This window comes from Myotis lucifugus, unplaced genomic scaffold (assembly GCF_000147115.1).
Source record: "Myotis lucifugus unplaced genomic scaffold, Myoluc2.0 scaffold_45, whole genome shotgun sequence".
Taxonomy (NCBI): Eukaryota; Metazoa; Chordata; class Mammalia; order Chiroptera; family Vespertilionidae; genus Myotis; species Myotis lucifugus.
The window spans coordinates 7,469,387-7,490,768 of NW_005871093.1; the positions used below are offsets into that span (position 1 = coordinate 7,469,387).

General features: G+C 46.4%; 1 protein-coding gene across 1 annotated transcript in view; it reads right to left on the reverse strand.

The window, feature by feature from the left end:
- Positions 1-21,382, reverse strand: part of COL26A1 (collagen type XXVI alpha 1 chain) — a 165,880-nt gene that overhangs the window by 93,551 nt on the left and 50,947 nt on the right. Inside the window, 1 exon segment of the mRNA XM_006088268.3 lies at positions 5,732-5,829. Within this exon segment, the coding sequence (XP_006088330.1) occupies positions 5,732-5,829 (98 nt within the window).

Sequence of the window (21,382 nt, forward strand, 5' to 3'; positions counted from 1 at the left end):
GAAGGAAGGAGGGAAGGAAGGAAGAAAAGAAAAGAAGTAATTATGACCCAAGTCAAGAGAAAAGTGTCAGTACATAGAAACCCTAAGATGACCCAAATGTTGGAGATAGAAGATAAGGACTTAAAAGCTGCTGTTATATATAAGTTCTAGGATATTAAATAAATCATGGTCATAATGATTTAACAGGTGGGAAAACCTTATCATGGAAACATAAACAAAAAATCAAATGGAAATTTTAGAACTGAAAAGTACAATATCTGAAACGAAAACTGCACTGAATGGCCTTGACAGAAGATCACAGGTATCAGAAGAAAGTCAATGAACTTTGAAGACAGATCAATAGAAATTATCCAATCTGAACAACAGAGGTGTAATAAAATAGACCCTCAATGACAATATCAAGCAGCCTAACATGTGGGCAAATGGAATCTTGAGAGAAGAGAATAGGACAGAAAACTATTTGAAAAAACAATGAACAAAAATTTTTTAATTTGGTAAAAGCAAATACAAAAAAAAAATATTGACTTATGGGTCCAACTGCTCAAAGGACCCCAAGCAGGATTATGAAAATCCCACCTGGTAACATCACAGTCAAACTGCTGAAAGACAATGATTTAAAAAACAAAAACAAAACAAAACAACTTGAAAATAATCAGAGTGGGCGAAGAAACACATTCATAGAGGGGAAACAACAATATGAGTACAGCAGACTTTTCACCAGAAACAATAAATGCCAAGTGACAATGGATCAACCAATTTGTTTCAAGTACTGAAAGAAAAAAATTATCAATCCAGAATTATGAACTCAATGAAAATATTATTCAAAACTTAATGGAAAATAAAGTTTTAGAGATGATGATTGGAGAAAATGGAACTCTTATACACTGTAAAATGGTATAGCCACTATGAAAACAGTTTTACAGTTCCTCAGCAAGTTAAACATAGAATTACCATATGATGCAGAAACCCCAAACCTAAGTATATATCAAAAAGAATCGAAAACAGGTGTTCAAACAAAAACTTGTATATGAATGTTTATAACAGCACTATTCACAATAGCTGAAATATGGAAAAAACCCAAGTGTCCATCAATGGGTAAATGAAAAAACAAAGTGTGGTATATCCATATAATGGAATTTTATTCATTATTCAGATACATGCCACAACTTGGATGAAGCTTTAAAACATTATGCTAAGTAAAAGAAGCCAGACACAAAAGGCCACATAGTGTATGGTTCTATTTATATGAAATATCCAGAATAGGCAAATCAATAGAGACAGAAGGCAGATTTGTGGTTGCCAAGGGCTAAGGGAAGGGAGAATGAGGAATGACTGCTTAATGGGTATAGAGTTTCCCTTTGAAGTGATAAAAATAAGTTCTGGAACTAGATAGTGGTGATGGTTGCAAAACATTGTGAATACCACTGATTTATACACTTTAAAATGGTTAAAATGGTCAATTTTATGTCTGTGTGTTTTACCACAATTTAATTCATTAACTAATTAAAATTAAGGCAAAGTGGTTACTAAAAAAAAAAGTTTTAGTTGAGAGAATTTACTGCATGTGGATCTGCACTACAAGAAATGCTGAAATAGCCCTAGCTCAAGCCCGAGCCCTGGCTCAGTGGATGTAGTGTCGGCCTGTGGACTGAAAGGTCCCGGGTTCAATTCCAGTCAAGGGCAGAACAGGCTCGATCCTCAGTAGGGGGCGTGCAGGAGGCAGCTGATCAATGATTCTCTCTCATCACTGATGTTTCTATCTCTCTCTCCCTCTCCCTTCCTCTCTGAAATAAATAAAAATATATTTTAAAAAAAAAAGAAATGCTGAAATAACTTCTTGGGGTTGAGGAGAAAGGATACCAGATGGAAGTTCAGAGCTTTAAAAAGAAATTAAAGATCACTGAAAATGATAACTATGAGATAAATAAAACACTATTTTTTTCTCCTTTCACTTTTTAAAAAGATTATCTGTCTGGTTAATGCACAAATTATAATATTGAATTCTGAATTTTATAACACATTTAGATTTCAAACATGACAACAATAGCACAAAGAATGGTGGTGGTGGATAAATGGAATTGTATTATTAACTAGAGGCCCGGTGCACAAAATTCGTGCATGGGGGGTGGTGAGGAAATCCCTCAGCAAGGCCTGCACCCTCTCACAATCCAGGACATCCCCCTCGCAATCCGGGACGCTGGCTCCTAACCACTCACCTGCCTGCCTGTCTGATCTCCCCTAATCACTCTGCCTGCCTGCCTGATAGCCCCTAACCTCTCTGCCTGCCTGATCGTCCCTAACCACCTCTGCCTCGGCCCCTGCCGTGGTGGCTTCATCCCAAAGGACGTCCAGAAGGTTGTTCAGCTGTCCGGTCTAATTAGCATATTACCTTTTTATTATTATAGATGGTTTCTTCTAATTTATATGGAATATCGCCATATTTACTCTATTTACTATAATAAGTTAACAGACTATAATCTTTAGAAGAATAACTAAGAAGTAATACAGAAAAGTTTAACTAAAAATTCAATAAAGGAAAATATTCAATTTCTGTTTCAAATCATACCAACTCATGCTTTACTTGCCCTCTCACCATAAACAATTCAAAAATTGGACAAAATTTACAGAACAAATGTTCACAGACGTTGAACACTGTGAAACAATGATTCCTGAGAGAAGAAGAACCAACAAGGTGATTCCTGGAGGCACCTCCAGACTAGAGTGCATGGAGCAGGGACTAAGGAGAACATAGCACTCTCCCTGAGCTGAAGAGCAAGCAGAGTTCGGGGAGGCTGAGGCACATGTGGTGGACAGAATATGAGAGAGAATAGAATTACGTAGAAAAATATCCATGGGGACAAAACTTAGACCTATATTTATAAAATCTGCTATCAAATTCATTTGATAACAAATTTGTTATCGAAAACTTCCCCACAAAGAAAACTATAGGTCCAGGTGGAAAGGACACCTCTTTGCAGTCACAGAAGCTTTAATCATAAAGCCAAAAACTAGGGTTAGGGTTAGGGTTAGGGTTATCCCCAGGAGAATGAATAAAATTATGGTTATTTATACAATGGAATAATACCCAGTACCAAAAACGAACAACCTGATACGCATATAACAACATGAACACATCTCAAAAATTATGTTAAGTGAGAGAAACCATACATAAAAGGGAATCATAGCACATGATTTCACTTAAATGAAGTTTAAGAATAGGTAAATCTGATCTATGATGATAGAAATTAGGACAGTGGTTGCTTAGAGGCGGAAACTTCCTGGGAAGTGATAGAATGTTTATGTATTTATCAAAACTCATCAAATTGTACACTTAGGACTGGTGCATTTCAGTATATGTAAATTTTACTTGATTAAAAATATGTTTACAGCAATGTTATTAATAATTTAAAATTAGAAACTACTTAAATACCTTATACTAGGGTTTAATAAAGAGTGTACCCAAATACCACTTTTAGTTCAGCCACTGAAAATGATACTATAGAAAACTATCTATTGACAAGGAGAGATGTTCATGACAATTTTTATGAAAAAGAAAGTTATCAAACAACATATACATTACAACTGACCTGTCAGCACAAAAATGGGCTGGAGACATTCATCTAAGTGAGACTTGAGGTTAACTTAAAAGGGTGTTTTCACTCTTTCTACACTGAACATGTACTTGCTTTTGTAATAAGAATAAGTCTTTCTAGATACATAAATATAGTTATAGATTCATACATACAGTTGGTCTTGTAATTCATGGTAATTATGTCCTATAAAGGCACGAGGAACTCTGATTAGCAAATGCTGAACCATTGTTCCTAGAGGAAATACAGGGTTAGGTTCCTACGAGCACCACGTTTTCATCAGCTGATCATATGTAACCTTGTTTTATGTGTACTTCTACCTAAAGACACCTTATTGAATAGAAACTGTTGACGAATTAACATTGAACTCACAGCCAACAGTAATATAATAAAAAAAGGCGCACCTCATCCCACATCCTCTGTGTTTTGTTCAATGCCTGAACAAAGCTTATTTATCACATGCATTTTCTCCCTAAGGTACATCATAGCCTTTTGCACTTAAGAACACTAGGAAGCACTATGCTTGGAAAAATTTTAAACAACAGGATCTCCCCAAAAAAGCATAAAAATGTGAAAAACGTGGCATTAAACAGACCGTGAAAAGGACACCTGTGTGCAGTATGGGAGATGAAACAAGAAGGCAGACTTTCACCTTCTTCAACCTCAGCTGGGAGCATGCAAGTTGAGCAACTCAAAATTTTTGCCTCTCTGTGCATATCTGCAAATAACCACAAAAATGCTGCTAGTGTTGATTTGGGGGTTGCAAATAAACTTTAGCCTGTAGGCCAGTTCACAAATACAGAATTTGCAAATAACAGGGATTGACCGTATATGAGCATATCTATGAAGGAAGTATCTCCAAGCCTTTGGCCTGCACTCCTGGAGCATCCAGGATGAAGGGGAGGAGGCTGATAGGAAGGAGGACCTGGAGAGACAAAGAAGGGAGGAAGCAGGCCCAGAGAGAGGCCACCTACCCCTATGCAGTCACAAATCCAGAGTCATAAGACCAGACAGACCTGAGTGCGTGGAAGGAAGGCCAGACACAGCGAGAGAAAAGCACACTTCTCCTGGGGAACCGCATCTGAACCAAAGCAAAGCCCAGAGGAGAGCACCTCTGACCTGCAGGTTCCCCAGAGAGGCAGCCGTGGGAACGAATGGAAACAACTGCCCCAGGACCCTCCACAGCCATCTCAGGAATGTGCTCAAATTTACAGCCACCAGCTCCATTTTGCCTTCTGTCGTCATTGTTTCATTTCCGGGGATGTAAAATCTTTCCAAAGGCTTTCAGGAGCCAGTCCCCAATTCAGCCCAGGCCCTCGCGCTCCCAGGAATCCTCAGCCGCACAGGCCAGCTGGGAAGGTGGCCCCTGGGTCCCGAGGCTCCCTGAAAAAAGGCACCCCTCCTCCCACATCCTCTGTGCTTTGCCCACTCAGTCTGCAAGGATTACCCTTTACCGAGACATAACCTTACCTAAAGAGGTCTGGTTTTTGCACTTCGCTCTTGGGAGGTTATCTCTGAGCCCTGGGGATTCCCTGTTTAATCAGAGTGTCCTTGTTTACCTGAGTGCGTGTCTGGCCCCACTGGGCTCCAGAGCCAGGCTGAGCCCACCTGGGGAAGGAAGGCCAGGTTCCGGACCCCATCCTCCTCCTCCCTCTGGGCACCAGCCAGGCAGAAGGGCAGGGGCGGCGGGCGAGGCCCTCCTCTTGCTGCCACCCACCAGGTCCACCTGTCACCATCTAGAGCAGACCCAGCTTCAAAGCTGTGGGCCCTCACCTGCATTTGCTCAGAGCCCAAACTTCCAGCTCTGCCTGCCCTGGTTGCTGGGTGAGTCAGAGCCAGAACAAAAGAAATAGGCTGTGAGTCAAATCCCTTCCCCTGGGTCTCCTCCATCCCCCCCCCACCCCCCGCCAACCAACACACAGGGACCCCACCTCAGTGCCATGGGCAGGGGGCAGTGTCACCCCAGTTTGACCAGTGCAGAGCATTCGGTTCTAAGGTGCTGGGAAAAGGAAGGAAAAAGTGTGAAGGAACAGAGATCTGCTCAGAGGAGGAGGAGGAGGGCAGTGGGAGAAGCATACAGGACTTGGAAGCCCAGCCCGGCCAGTGCCCAGTCCCCTGCCCCCATGTCCCAGCACACTCACCCTCGTCACAGTTGCTCCCAGTAAAGCCAGGGCAGCACTTCCACTCCAGCGCTGTCACTGTTCGGTAGGACACTCTGTATGTGGGTCTGATCAGAGTCCTGTAACTAACACAAGGGCAGCGTCAGGACAGTGTGAGCACCCACTGCCCACCCCCGGCCCCAACTCCTGCAGAGCCAGCCCAGCCCAGGACTCTGGGAGCTGCCCAGCCAGTGGATCCTGCGGCCCCAGCTCTGTGCTACTAGCTGTGTGACTGTGGGGAAGCGACTATCCCTCTCTGTGCCAAGTGTGTTTCAGTTCTGCCTTCCTGAAAGCCTCCAGGTGTGGCCACCTATAGTGGGAAAGTGTCCTGCACACTGACTGCTGTGGACTGAATTGTGTCCCCAGAATTCACATGTTGAAGCCCTCACCCCCACACACACTGAGAAAAGGCCATGTGGGGACACAGCAGACAGCTGCCTGAGAAAATAAAGGTCTGTAGCTGAAGCCACCCAGCCCATGATACTTTGTTATGGCAGTTCGAGGTAAGGAAGTGACCAAAATAATGAATAAGGAAAAGAAAAATACCATTAGAACCTGTGTGACTTCCAACCACCCGCAAGTCACTGGACTCCAACCTTTTCCCCAGTCGTTACTTCCTTTTGTTGGTTCACCTAATGAATGCTTTTTTAGTGCCAACTACATGCTACACTGTGGTCCCAGATGGATAAAACTGAGTCCCCACCTTCCAGAAAACCACAGCCTAGGGTGTGAGAGGCCTGCAGTGAAAACCTGCGATCCAGTAGTGGGGCTCCCGCAGCAATACAATGCTCCACAAATGGCTGTGGCCTCCAGAATAAAATTTCAAAGTCCGATAGTTTCAATTTTTTTCTTACAAGTAAGTTTGATACTTATTTTGTATCAAATTTATTTTGGGATTTTGTGAAACTCCAAGTATAGTGAATATAACTTATTTGGCCAAATTTCACAAGGGGGGTGGGGGTGTCAATTCAGCCTTGTTATTCACTCTACATGCATCCTTATAACGGTGCTGCCTGATCAAGTTGGCACAACTCCCTCTTGAAGGCATAACTCCATGACTTCACAAAATCTGAATTTGCTGACACCGAGCAACTTAATCGGTGAATGGGAAAATTATGAATTAATTGGTAGCAGCAGGCATGACATTCCAAGATGCAATGACAGGAAAACACACGAGTCACGTCTTGAATTTCAGAAATACTGCACCAAATCTGAAAAATCCTGTTACACTAAGTTATCTTCTTTTAAAAAATCTTCACTCATGTTTCGTAAACATTCCAGCAAACCAGCTTCCCCCTGGAGGGCTAAGGAGGGCGTGGCTGCGTGCAGCAGGGGCAGGAGCCTTGGATGAGGAGCCGGAAGTCTGCACAGAGAGGTGCCCCCCGCTGGGACCTGGAGAGTAAACCCAGGCCTTTAGACTCTAGGTCCTCCCTCCTCCCTCTCCCCCTCCCCCGCCCTCGTGCCCAGGAAAAAACTGGAATAGGCCAGTGGGGATAGGGAGTGGCAGAGAAACAGTGTCACCACATCTTAAAGCAGGTGGCCTGGTGGGACAGAGGTGGGTTAATGAGCCTGGGTCCAAGGAGTATAAATACAATGTCCGCACTATAAACACATTTTCACCCTTATACACCCATTCACTTACACGCTCACTCACACCTCACATACTCACACATTCAGTCATATGCATACACTCTCACATGCGCGCGCGCGTGCACACACACACACACACACACACACACACACACACGCTTTCACACTCTCACACCCCTTCCTGCTGCAGACCTCCCAGCCTGAAGCAGGCCCAGCTGGGAGGGGGAGACGCTTTCATTTAGGTAAAAGATGCCAGTTTTATTGTGGTAATCATTTCATAATATATGTTCATCAAACTATCAGGCTGTGCACCTTAAATTTATACAGTGCTGACATCAATTATTTCTCAGTAAAACGGTCGGGGGAAGAAGGTACAAAATGAATTATGTAGCAAAAAAAAATTAAGATGCCAGTTTTTCAATTAATTCCTGGAATAACATTATTGCTTTGGCTGAGAGAGATCAGAAAAGCTTCAGAATCCACTTGGGGCAGACATATAGGGCAGGAAAGGGTCAAGTCGCTTATTGCTTATGTCCTGCCCAATGCATCTGGTGCCATGAAAGGATCCCTCCCGGACCCTCAGCACCATGGGATAGATGGAGTCCTGGGCTTCGGGCTCTGCCCCTTGTGTACAACGTGACTTGCACACGTTCCTCAGCCTCCCTGAGCCCGTTTCCTGGTCTGCATGACGAGGACCCCATGGAGACCAGAATGTGGTGTGTAGGGGTCCCTGGGAGGGCATATGTGTGAGGCATTGACAGCAGAAAGGGTACACAGATGCTGGGTTTGCAAAACACAGACCTGACCTCATCGGTCCCAGCCCATACCCTTCCGCAGTCCCCACTGTGGTCAGGAGAGTCTGGCCTTAGCCACGTGTGCAGGCCCTTCTCCAGCTCACACAGCTTCCCTACGGCCCGTGCATAGGCTGCCCCTTGGCCTCCAGCCTGTGAGCCCTCCAAAATGCACCAGGCACTCTGCAGTCCATACCTTGAAAGATGATGATGATAAAAATACTAATATTTGTAGATATAACAAGAGCTTTGATTGAGTGCCCACCTGTACCAGGTATTGTTCACAACAACCCTAAAAGATGGATTCTATTACTTTACAGATGAGAAAACTGAGGCAGAGAAGTTAAATAACTTTTCCCAGGTGGTGGAACTAGGACCCAAATGCAGGCAGAATTGGCAGAGCCTAGTAACACTAGTGTGTGTCCGTTCCTTCCTACATCTGCACAAGGTACTGATCTTGGGCCCCTGAACCAAAGGGAGAGCTCATCTTTCTGTCCCTCATTTTGAGGCCATGCTCTGGCCTGTCCCACCAGGTGGCCTGCGAAGTCCAGGAGCAGGGCTCACCAGTAGGTGGCGCTGCTTCACCAGCCCAGAGGGCCAGGGCTCAGCATGGCTGACCCCTCCAGTCTTACCTGAAGGCTCAAGGCGGGCTCAGTGTTGATGGCCTCTCCCTAGATCTGCGCAAGAAGCTGAGGAGCTTCCTCCTTTTACATCCATGAGGAACTCCCAGCCCTTCTGCTGGGGTCCAGTTTGCAAACCCAGATCTTTCTAAAAATGCAGATCAAGCTTTGTGACTGCCCTCCCTTAAAATGGCTCCCATAGACTGAAGAACAAATCTTTAGGTCAGTAAGTAAGGCCCTGCCTACCTTTCTACCATCCCTCTTCCTATCACCACAGCCAAGGCTCCTACCACCAGCACACAACAAGCTGCACTTTCTGTCCACGGGCCTTTGCATGTGAATGCTCTGCCGCCTTTTCTCTGCGTGAGAAAAATCCCCAGGAGCTTTCAGGGTGTGACTCAAATGTCCCCTCCTCCTCTGTGAAGCACCCCCTCCCTGGCCAGAGTTGACAGGCTCCCTCCTCAGCCCTCCTGCAACACCGTGTACAGAGCCTGGTTTTAACCCAACCCTCATCCGTGCACTCACAGATACATACCAAGAGCCTGCTGTGTGCCAGGCACTGGGAATGCGAGGATGAAGAAGGCAGGCCCAGGCTTCGCTCTGTCAGGGCTGTGGCACTAATCATATATCACACGCAAGTATATGAGCATGCACTGCGGTAAGTGCTATGAAGGAAAGCACTGAGTTCACGCCTCATATTATAATGGAATTTTCCTTGTGTTATTAAAATATAATTTACATACAGTAAAATAGATAAATCTAGTATTTAGCTGAATGAACTTTAACATATGGATACACCAACATTCTTACTACTCAAACGTCCCCTTATGCCCCTTCATGTTGATTACCCAGCCCCCAGACATAACCACTCTTCTGACTTCTCTCACCAGAGATTAGTTTTTGCCTGTCCTAAAATCTCATATAAATGGAACCTTACAGCCATGCACTCATTTGTGTCTGCCTTCTTTCATTCATCCATTATGTCTGAGTTTCATCCATATTAAGTGTACCAGTATTTTATTCCTTTTTATTGCTAGACTAGAGGCCCAGTGCATGAAAATTCGTGCACGCGGGTCGGGGGGAGGGGAATTCCTCAGCCCGGCCTGCGCCCTCTTGCAGTCCAGGACCCCTTGATGGACATCCACCTGTCGTCAGTCAGACATCCTTAGCGCTGCTGAGGCGGGAGAGGCTCCCGCCACCACCCCTGAGCTCTCAGCTGTCAGCCTGGCTTGTGGCTGAGCCGAGCTACCCATGTGGAAGTGCACTGACCACCTGGGGGCAGCTCCTGCGTTGAGTGTCTGCCCCCTGGTGGTCAGTGTGCATCATAGTGACCGGTCAATTTGCATATTACCCTTTTATTATATGGGACAATATTACATTATATAAATATACCATAATTTGTCCATACTCCTGTTGATGGGTATTTGGGTTGTTTCTAGTCTTGAGCTATTAATGGACAAAGATGCTATGAGCGTTCTCATATAGTCTTTGTAAACAGATGTTTTTATTTCTCCAGATTACATACCTAGGAATAGAATTAATGAAATATAGGATGGATATATGTTAACTTTAGTAGATGGTACAAACAGGTTTCTTTTTTTTTAATTGTTTTATTGCTTAAAGTATTACAAAGAGTATTATATATGTCTCCTTTTTTTTTCTCCCCTTGACCTTCCCCTAGCCTCCCATACCCCCCAGTGTCTTGTGTCCATTGGTTATGCTCATATGCATGCATACAAGTCCTTCGGTTGATCTCTTACCCACCCCCACAATCCTCCCTGGCCTTCCCACTGTAGTTTGACAGTCTGTTCAATGTTGCTCTGCCTCTGTACAAACAGGTTTCCATGACCTGTTTGGATTAACCAGTCCACGCACCTAGCAGCAGTGTATGAGTCCCATTTGCTCCATAGTTTTGTTAACATTTGATGTTGTCAGTCATTTTCATTTTCATTAACATTTGATGTTGTCAGTCATTTTATTTTCATTTTAGTGTGTACTCCTTCATTATGGTTTTAACTTGCAATTCCTGATGACTAAATAAAGTAACACCTTTTCATGTTCATCATTTGCTTATCTTATGTGAAGTGCCTGTTTGAGACTTTTGCCCACTTTTACTTTGGGTTTTGTTTCTTTTTCTTATTGACTTGTAAGATATATACAGAGTGGGGCAAAAGTAGGATTACAGTTGTGAGTACACAAAACACAGTTTATTCTTGTATTGTTATTTATTAATTATTGTATTATTTTCCATATGAATAACTGTAAACCCACTTTTGCCCCACCTTTGACAGATGTATGTATTACAAATGTTTTCTCCCAATCTGTGGCTTGCCTTTTCATTTTCTTAAAAATGCATTTATGACAATAACTTTTTTATTTTATCAATTTTTAAAATTTTATTATTTGTTGGGTAGGAGTCAAGGTTCCTTGTTTTCCATTTGGCTGTCCAATTGCCCTAGCACCATTCTTTTCCCCTGTTGAATTATTTTAGCTTTGTTGACAACCAAATAATTATTTAAATGTGTTTCCAGACTCTCTATTCTGTTCTATTGATCTGGTTTTCTATCTTTGCACCAAAACCATGCTGTCTTAATAAATGTAGCTTTATAGTAAGTCTCAAAATCTAGTAATGTAATCTTCCAATTTTGTTATCTTTCAAAATTGTCATAGATATCTAGGTCCTTTGCATTCCCATAATTTTTTAAAATTTGCTTATCAATTTCTGCCAAAAAAAAATCCCACCATGATTTTGATGAAGATTACATGGACTCTATAGATCAATTTCTAGAGAACTGACATGTTAATAATATCAAGTCTTCCTATCTACGGCAGAACTTTCCATTTATTTATATCTTCTTTAATTTTCTCAGCAGGGTGCACATCTTTCATTAAATTTACTCCTAGGTATTTGTCTTAGTCTGCTCAGGCTGCCATTATAAAATATCCTAAACTGAATGGCTTAAACAACAAAAACTTATTTTCTCAATATTCTGGAAGCTGGGAAGTTCAAGATCAAGATTCCAGCCAATTCAGCTTTTGGTGAGGACTCTTTCCTGGCTAGCAGACAGACACTTTCTCACTGTGTGCTTACATGGCCTTCCCTCAGTGTGTGTGTGTTGGGAAGGGGCGGTGGCGGGGGGAGGGAGGGGGGGAATTCTGGTATTTCTTCTTATAAGGGCACTAATCGTATTGGATCAGGGCCCCACCCTAAATTATCTCATTTAAACCTTAATTACTTCCTTAGGGACCCCATTTACAAATACATTCACATTGGGGGCTTCAACATATGAATTTGGGAGGATACAAACATTCACCCCATAACATTATTTAATGCTTTTTTATTTTACTGTGCATGAGGTTTTTTACATTTCACTTTCCACTTGCTTCTGCTAGTATGTAGTTATTCATTTATTTGTATTAGCCTTGTATCTTAGTCCATTCCAGGTGCTATAATATGCTTTAGCCTGGGTGGCTCATAGATAACACAAATTTATTTCTCTTAGTTCTGGAAGCTGAAGCCCAAGATCAAAGTGCTGGCAGATTCCATGTCTAGTGAGGGCTCACCCCCTGATTCATAACAACGATATTCTCACTGTGTCCTCACAGGTAAGGAGGGGCAAGGGAACTCTGTGGAGTCTCCTTTATAAGAACACTAATTCCTTTCATGAGGGCTCCACCCTCATGACCTAATCACCTCTCAAAGGCCCTCCCTCCAAATATCATTATGTTGGGGTTAAGATTTCAGCATATGAATTTGGAGGTGGGGGGGACACTTGTATTCAGTGACCTTAATAAGTTCATTTATTAGTTCTAGTACTATATTTGCCTACTCTTTTGGATTTTCTATGTACACAGTAATGTCATCTGTGAATAAAGAGTTCTTCATGCCGGAGCTCCAATGGCACAATCGGTTAGCGTGCGGTACTTATAAGAGTTCTTTATATTCTCTTTGTTTCTGATTTGTTTGCCTTTTATATCTTCTCCTTGTGTTATTACCTACAGTATAATATTGGATAGAAGTGATAAGTGATCCTTTGCTTGTTCCCATGCTCAAGGGGAATGTGTACAATATTTCAGCAATTAAGTATGACATTAGCTGTTTTGTTATCTTTATTAGATTGAGGACATTCCCTTCTATACCTAGTTTGCTGAGAGAATTTTTTTCTGTCATGAATGGGTGCTGAATTTTATCAAATGATTTTTCTATATCTATCGACATGATCATATCATTCTTTTTTTAAATATATTTTATTGATTTTTTACAGAGAGGAAGGGAGAGAGATAGAGAGTTAGAAACATCGATGAGAGAGAAACATCGACCAGCTGCCTCCTGCACATCTCCCACTGGGGATGTGCCCGCAACCCAGGTACATGCCCTTGACCGGAATCGAACCTGGGACCTTTCAGTCCGCAGGCCGACGCTCTATCCACTGAGCCAAACCGGTTTCGGCGATCATATCATTCTTATACTTTATTCTGTTATTTTGATGAATCACATTAATTAATGTTCAAATGTTAAACCAACAAAGCATTCCTGGGATAATTCCCATTTGGTCATGATGGATTATACTTTTTATATCTCACTGAATTCTATTTTCTAATATTTCTTTTTGAATTTTTACATCTATATTTATAAGGGATATAGTTGGAATTCTTTATCTCTTGAAAAACGCTCAAGAAACTGATAAGGGGGATCACCTCCAGGGTGGGTGGAGGCCGTAGTTCTTACTCTATACTCTATAATGCTTATGGTTTTGAATTTTGTGCCTTTTAAATCATTCAAAAAGGAATGAAATGTAAATGCTAAATAAAAAACAGATGATACTGTTATGGGCTGGATGTTTGTGGCTCCCCCTCCCCCACCCCAAATTCATATGTTGAAACCCTAACCCTCAAAGTGTTAGTATTTAGAGGCGGGGCCTTTGGGAGGAATTAGGTTTAGATGAGGTCATGAGGGTGGGCCCCTGTGATGGGATTGATGTCCTTATAACAAGAAGAAGAGAGATCAGAGCTCTCTCTCTCTCCTCCATGAGCAGACACAGAAGGCAGCTGTCTGTAAGCCAGAAAGAGGGCCTTCACCAGGAACAGAACCTGCCAGCACCTTGATCTTGGACTTCCCTGACTCAAGAACTGTGAAAAATAAATGTCTGATGCTTAGGCCACCCGGTGTATAGCATTTTGTTACAGCAGCCCAAGGAAACTAATACATATTTACATTAAGTGATTAACACCATTTCTAGGAGATGCAAATGCTAATAAATGTTATCTATTGTGATGGTTAGGGTTTTTTTCTACTACTTTAAATTTATTGATTTGTTCCACCCATCCATGAATTCATTGGTCAACTTGTGCATGTGCCCAGACTGGGGATCAAACCCAAAACCCTGGTACATCAGGACAACACTCCAACCAACTAAGCCACCCTGCCAGGGCTGTGATGGTTAGTTTTATGTGTCAACTTGACTGAGTTAAGGGATGACAAGACAACTGGTAAAACATCACTTGGGTTGTGTCTGTGAGGGTCTTTCCAGAAGAGATCAGTGTTTGAATTGGTGGACTGAGTAAAGAAGATCACTGCTGGTGAAATTGTAAATTGATGCAGCCACTATGGAAAAGAGCATGGAGGGTTCCTTAAAAGGTTAAAAATATAATTATTATATGATCCAGCAATCCCACTCTAGGTATACATCCAAAGGAAACCAAATCGGTGTTCCTTGCAATATTATTCACAGTAGTCAAGACACGAAAACAACCTAAATGTCCATCAACAGACAAATGGATAAAGAAAATATGACCCTAATAAATTTAAATTTTAAAATTTCATTTAAAATGGGGGAAAATGTGATTTATCTACACATATACACAAAGGAATATTATTCAGCCATAAAAAGAAGGAAATCCTGCCATTTGTGACAACGTGGATAAATCTGGAGGACTGTATACGAAGTGAAATAAACCAGACACAGAAAGACAAATACGTCATGATCTCATATATGGAACACACACACAAAGCAGAGCTTATGGTTACCAGAGGCTAGGAGTTGGGAGAATGGGGGGCCGGGGGGAGGGGATATTGATCAAACTTTCAGTTACAAGAGGAGTACGTTCTGAAAACTTAATGCACAGCATGGCCACTGTGATTAATAATGTATCATATACTTGAAATTTGCTAAGAGAGCAGATGCCAAGTGGTCTCACCACACACAAAAAAATGGTAACTATGGGAGGTGATAGATACGTTAATTAGCTTGATTTGCTAACCATTTCACAATGTGTGTATATAAAAACATCACATTGTATACCTTAAATATGCACAATTTTTATTTGTCAAATATAAATAAATAAGCAAAAGTATACACACACACAGACACAGAGTCTTGAGGGCCTATGTGAGGCAGGAGATCAGGGCTGATTCAAGGGGCAGAGTGGTCTCCTGCCCACACCCAGCCCTCACCCCAGGGAGCATCCCTCTCAGATCAGACCAGCCCCCCAGACCACCTCCACAGTAAGACAAACAGCCATAATCCCAGGGTCTACAGACTGCATTTAGCCTGTGATGGCCTCGAGGCCCTCACAGCTGAGGACACTGAGAAGAACCCAGCTTGTCCGCAAAGAGGCCGCACCCTGCACAGGGCTATCTCACCAGCAATGTGGTGGTGTCAGCCTCGCTCCTTGGCAGCAACATGGAGGGCCAAGGACCAGGTCCTGGGTGGGGGCCACATAGAACCAAAAGCGCCCCCCGCCCACCACCAAGAATTTAATGAGCTCCGGATATTGGAGAGAGAAGCAAGATTGCCCCGAGGCTTGAATTCTCCCCCAAAGGGAGATTCCCTACCATCCCGTTCCTCCTGATTTCGTGGTGCTATGTGTCCATGCGGGATGGCGAGCAAATGCCACACTGCTGCCCATGAGCTCTGGCCAGGCCTTCACCAGACCTCCCAGCGCCCCTTGTGCCCCTTGCTCAGATTCTCCAGCTATTCAAGGACCTGTGCATCTCCCTCTCGATATCTCTCTCTCCCTCTTCCTCTCTTTCTCCCAATTAAGACCCAGTTCCCTCCACTCTCACCTCTAAGGCCCTCTCCTCCAGGAAGCCCTCCTGATGGCTCCAACCAGCTTAATGTTTCCATCTGGCTCCCTGTGCCCTGCTTCCCTAGCATTTACTTCAGGTTTCAAACTGTACTCCCACTGTGACTATTAATTGATGCCCGTATCTCTGCCACACAGCAGTTGGGCAACGCTATGTATCCACTGACTGACCGAGGGTCTGACTCCTGTGATGGGGCAGTGGTCTGGCCAACAGGCATCCAGGGCCACGCATTGTGGAAACAGGCTGAAGGAGGGGCAGCCCCTCACGGGTCCACAAAAAGTGCTAGATATGCCCCCTTTACAAATGACAAAATCAGCTCAGAAAAGCAAGGGGAATGTAGGGCAGTCACAGAACACTGTGAGAGTATTCCTGTCACACTCACAAACGAGGACACTGAGTCCTTCCCTAAGCTGTGCCGCTGGTGAGCAGCCAAGCCCCAACTCAGACTACACCATCAGGAAGGAGAGGAGCCAACCACGACCCACTCCTCACCGTCACTGCACATGCCCAGACCCCTGTCTCTCCATCCGCTGCTCCCTGGACAAGTCTGAGAGGTCCGATGAGGCTTCTCTGGTTTCTTTGGCCCAGCTGAGATGGGGACACAGAGAGGGAGACGCCAGGCTGTGTAATCACATATACTGTGAAATGATCACCACGATCAAGCTAATTAACAACGGCCAGCTCGGGGCTCGAGAGGAGCGACGCAGGCAGGCGGACAAACACAGGCTTTCCCGCTGCTTTGTTTCTAGTTGATTCCAGTGCGTCTCTGCCCGTCTGTGAGTGAGTCCCCTTCTCTGAGCCCCTGTAAAGTCTGAGCTGGGATGCAACAACCTGAGAGTCTCCAATACAATTTGGAATCTCCATCTGGTGTCTCCCACCTCCCCAGCCCTGTTTTGTTTTTGTTTTTCCCCCAAGACAGCCCAGTTCTAGGGACTTCTGACTTCTCTGGATTTGCTTCCTCCTCTTGGCGGGTCCTGGGGCTTCCTCACTGTCATTTGGCAAATTCAAGGGCATAGATCCTCCTGAGGGTTGTTATTCACTCAACAAATAGCCACAGAAATCTTGACCCTACCACACTCTGGCCACTCCCATCACTGAGTGCAGGGAGTCCTTCCTCCACGATGATCCCACCAGCCCTGTGCTCTCCTCCCACCTGCCCTGTCCAGCCTCCATCACCTCCTTCCTAGACAGTGGCAATGGCCCCTCACTGGTGCCCAGGGTCCACCCCCACCTCCAGTATTCCGGACGCCACCGAGATGCTGCAGTGGCGTTTCCAAAGCACACGTTTCCTCCATTGCCCTGCCTAGTGTATCTTCAATCTTAGGACAAAACCGAATGCTGTAGTATGACCACATGGGTCTAAGATCTGGCCGCTGTCCACCTTGGCTGCTTCCCCATTCACCCCTCCAACCCCACTTAGAACCCCAACAGAGCTCCTTCCCATATCAGGGCTTGTCATCTGCTGTTCACTCTGCCTGAGACACCCATTAGCTCCAACGCAGCCCCTAGGGCTCACCAGAAGTGCCACCTTCTCAGAGAGGCCCTCCTGGACCAGCCCTCTCTCAGTTCCACCCAGCCCTGCAGGCTGGATCCCCTCAATTTACACTGTCATAGAAACCTGACTTCTCTTCCAAACACTCATCACCCTTTTAATTATATACTCATCAGGCAATCATTTGTCTGATGTCTATCTCCTCCACTAAGCTGCTGGCTGCACCCCAGCGCTAGCTCAGGGTGGGGCACATCATATGCACTCAATAAAGATTGGTGGAATGAGTGAAAAAAAAAATCAATAAATAGTGTGTGCCAGATGGAGTCCCAGGCTGGGAACCGCAATGCTCACCAAGACATGGTGGCTCCCTGGAGGAACTCAGGGTGTCTGGCTGGGGACCATCCATGGAAAGTAAGGCTGCAGAAATGGGGGGCAGGGCACGGTCACTTCTACCAGGAGGGGCCAGGAAAAGCTTCCCGCCTCAGGGATACACTCAGGGGACCTCGGGGCGAGGAGGCAGACAGCACCAGGAGAACCAGGACACTGTTTGGGGTGAAATTTGGTGCATTTGGGGCAGAGTGCTTGGACAGCCAGGGCACAGACAAGGCAGCTCACGAAGGCTAGCCTGTGAAGACCTCGAACGCAGGCCAAGCTATGGACTAGGTCTGTGAACACTGTGCTGGCCAATGCTCCCCAAGCTTTCAGAGCATGTTCCAGGTCAGTCAACTATTGTTGAGCCCACAGTACATGTATATATGTGTATGTGCATGTATTGTTTACTGTCTTTGCATATACTAAAAATCAGTACAGCTTAATTCTGCTCTTGTTTTATGTAGGTCAATAAAGAAGACTGTCCACCCTGCAACAGAGCGCCTTGTGGACCCCCTGTGATACCGCACCTCCCGCCACGGTGAGGCCAACCAGGGACCGTGGCCAGAGGAGTGCCGTGAGCAGGTCGGCTTTCAAGAAACACCCCTCCTGTGGCTACCTTGCAGCCAGATGGGAAGGGAGAGAGGGAATCAGGGAGGTGAGGCAGGCAGCTGCTGGTTGAGAAAGGGGGGCAGGGCAGGGATGAATGGCTCACTCTGCAGGGGAAACTGAGCCCAAGGAGGAGCTCGGGGTCAGGCTCCAGGTTATAAAGAGGCAGAGGTTTGATGAAATCAGGCTCAAAGCAGGCTCATACCTGCTCAACAATGCTCAGAAGCTGCCCCCCCCCCCCAACCCTGAGGGTTGGAGGAGGGCCTTGCCCTCTGCAGGCCCCCGAGACTCTCTGGGGAGCAAGGGGGGCTAAGGCCATGAGGTCTTACAAGGGGCCCAATGCAAGTCCTACAGCTGCTCAGTGACTGCTCCAGAAAGGGTGCAGATGTCCCTGTGTGTCCGCAAAGGCACCCCTGGGCTCACCGAGACATGAGAGGACATTTGAAGCAAAGGACCCCAGGAGGGGCATCTGCAAGCAGAGGCCATGGCTCTTTGGCCTCCAAAGGCAACATCCCAAAGCAGCCGGAGGCGCCAGGGCAGGGAACGACTCTGCCAGCCCAGAGACCTCGCCTGGCGGAGCAGGTGCCCCCTCCCGGCCCGGGCACTGCAACTCGCAGGCCTGTGCTCCTGCCCTGGCCCCACTTCCTCACCAGGGACCACCGCGAGGAGGACCAGACTGGGAGGTACCGAGACAGGCTGGAGACTCAACAGGAAATGGGAGTGGGGGTTTCTGAGAGGGAGGCAGCAGATTATTAATCTCTTGATTAATAGCAGAGGGCCAGCGGGAGGGGAAGGGGCTGTCCCACCGCAGTTCTGAGCAGGAGGCGGCGGGGGTCTCCAGCCTCTGGCCTCCTCGCATGGGATCCATGCGAGTCATTCCTAAAAGCCCGGCGGGAATCGCAGCAGCCCCGTGGGGAGTGTGTTCTGCTCAGGTCCCCCTCCCACTAGGACCAGGACCAGGGACCACTTGAGGGGCCAGGCCCGAGAGGGGGCCACAGCCAGGCAAGCTTTCACTGCTGGGTGGGCAGCCGGGGGAGCTTCTGGACCCGCACACAGGCCGGCTCGGGGAGGAGAGGCAGGGAAGAAGGCCATGTTTTTTGAAAAGTACAAAGTCCAGGACTTCATGTGGCCTTGCAGGCGGCAGGCAACCCAGCCGGAGGAGGGAGGCCGGCTGGCGGGGGGCAGTCTGGCGGAGGGGATTGAAGGAGGCAGAGGAAGCCCCGGAGAGTTCCGGCAAAACCCTCCGCTCGGCACATCTGGAAAAGGTTGGCTCTATCGCCATCAAAGAGCCTGGAGACAGACGAGGGCAGGGAAGCTGGTGAGGAAAACTTAACCCCGGAGGCCCTGGGGCTGGTCCTTCTGAATCCCTCAGGCCCTGCGACCGGCCCACCCCCTCCCACAGCAGAGCCGGGCTCAGGAGGGCAGGAGGGCACGTCAGGATGACATCCCCCTGCAGCGAGCGAGGAATAGAGCAAGGCAGGGTTTACCCCCATTTCCCAGAAAGGGAAACTAAGGCACACAGAGGGGAGCATGCCTGTTCCCGCTGCCCTCCTTTGGCCCCAGGTGGGCCTGAGGGCCCCTCACAGGGAACTCTGCAGGCCCAGGCTCTCCTCTCCCGGTGACATTCCTCATCACCCAGATCTCTGCTCTGATGTTTCCCCGGGGAGACCGGGACTTGGTCTCACAGGGCCACCCCCTCCCCATGTCTGTGAGCCCTTGATTGACATGCCCCCTCCACAGGCTCTGGGAGGGAGCGTCGTGTTCTTTTGCTCACTAGTGCTTTTGGCACGTGGGTGCTCACTCAGGACCGAAAAAACAACTGAACAGACCAAGCATATGAGCTGAGAAACCTGAGGCCAGGCCAGGCCCCGCAGAGCCCCTCACCCTCTCTCCACACCACCTGCTGACTGACGCGGTCTTCTCTCTCTCTCTCTCTCTCTCTCTCTCTCTCTCTCTCTCACACACACACACACACACACACTACAAAAATCCAGTATTAAAAAAAAATCACAGAATGGGAAAATCCACACGGGATACAGCTGCATTACAATTTTTTCATTTATCAAACAGATGGATGCATTCCTTTAGTGAGCATTGTTAAGCACCTTAATGTGCCAGACCCTTCACTGAGCCCTGGGAGTAACGGGATGAGAGCATATGGTCCTGCTTTCCAGGCACTCACGGCCTGGTGAAAAAGTCAGCCTCAAACCATCTCGCCATGGCCTGTGTGGCTCAGTGATTAGAGCATTGGCCCTCTTGCTGAAAGGTCTCGGGTTCGATTCCCAGTCAAGGGCACGTACCTGGATTGCAGTTCGAACCCCAGCCCCGGTGGTTGGGGCACATGTGGGAGGCAACCAATTGATGTTTCTCTCTCCCTCCCTCTCCCTCCCTCCCTCCCTCCTAACCCCCTCCCCACCTCCCTTCCACTCTTTCTGAAAATCAATGGGAAAAAATATCCTCAGGTGAGGATTAACAAAAAGTAACAAAATCAGACCATCTCAGTGTCACGTGGATGGACCCATGGGGGTGATGGATGCCCCCAACTCAGCTTTCCCTCCACTGCTGCTCTGACAGGCCCCCTTCCCCTCCCCCTCCACCCCCCCCCCCCCCTGGATTCGCTATGCACGGGTGTTTTTTCAGATTTGATTTTGGTGCCGCCCGGCCGCGGAGGGGGGGGTCGGAGCGCGGGTCTGTGAGGGAAGGTGCAAAAAGGTGGTTTAATTAGATTTTTAAAAGACAGAGGGAAAAGAGACGGTAGACCACATATAACAACATCGTCCTTGAGAAGAAAGGGACGCGGTTTCATTTAGTAGTGCAGATAGACCGAAAGGTATATGTCCGTGATACGACTGTGAAAGTTCATAGGGAGAGCGCAGTACTAGGACGCGCCACCAAGAGCGCGTGTGAAGGATATCTCGCTTCGTGTGACAGGCGCAGTGTCAAAGAGTGAGAGAGCGTAGAAGAGAGAGAAATGTCGGATGAGGCGTGGCGGCGTAAGGGTCTGAACGCTGGTTCTAGTCTAGTTTGCCTCAGCCACGTAGTGGAGGGGCAGAAGCTGGCAGCAGTCGGCGAAAG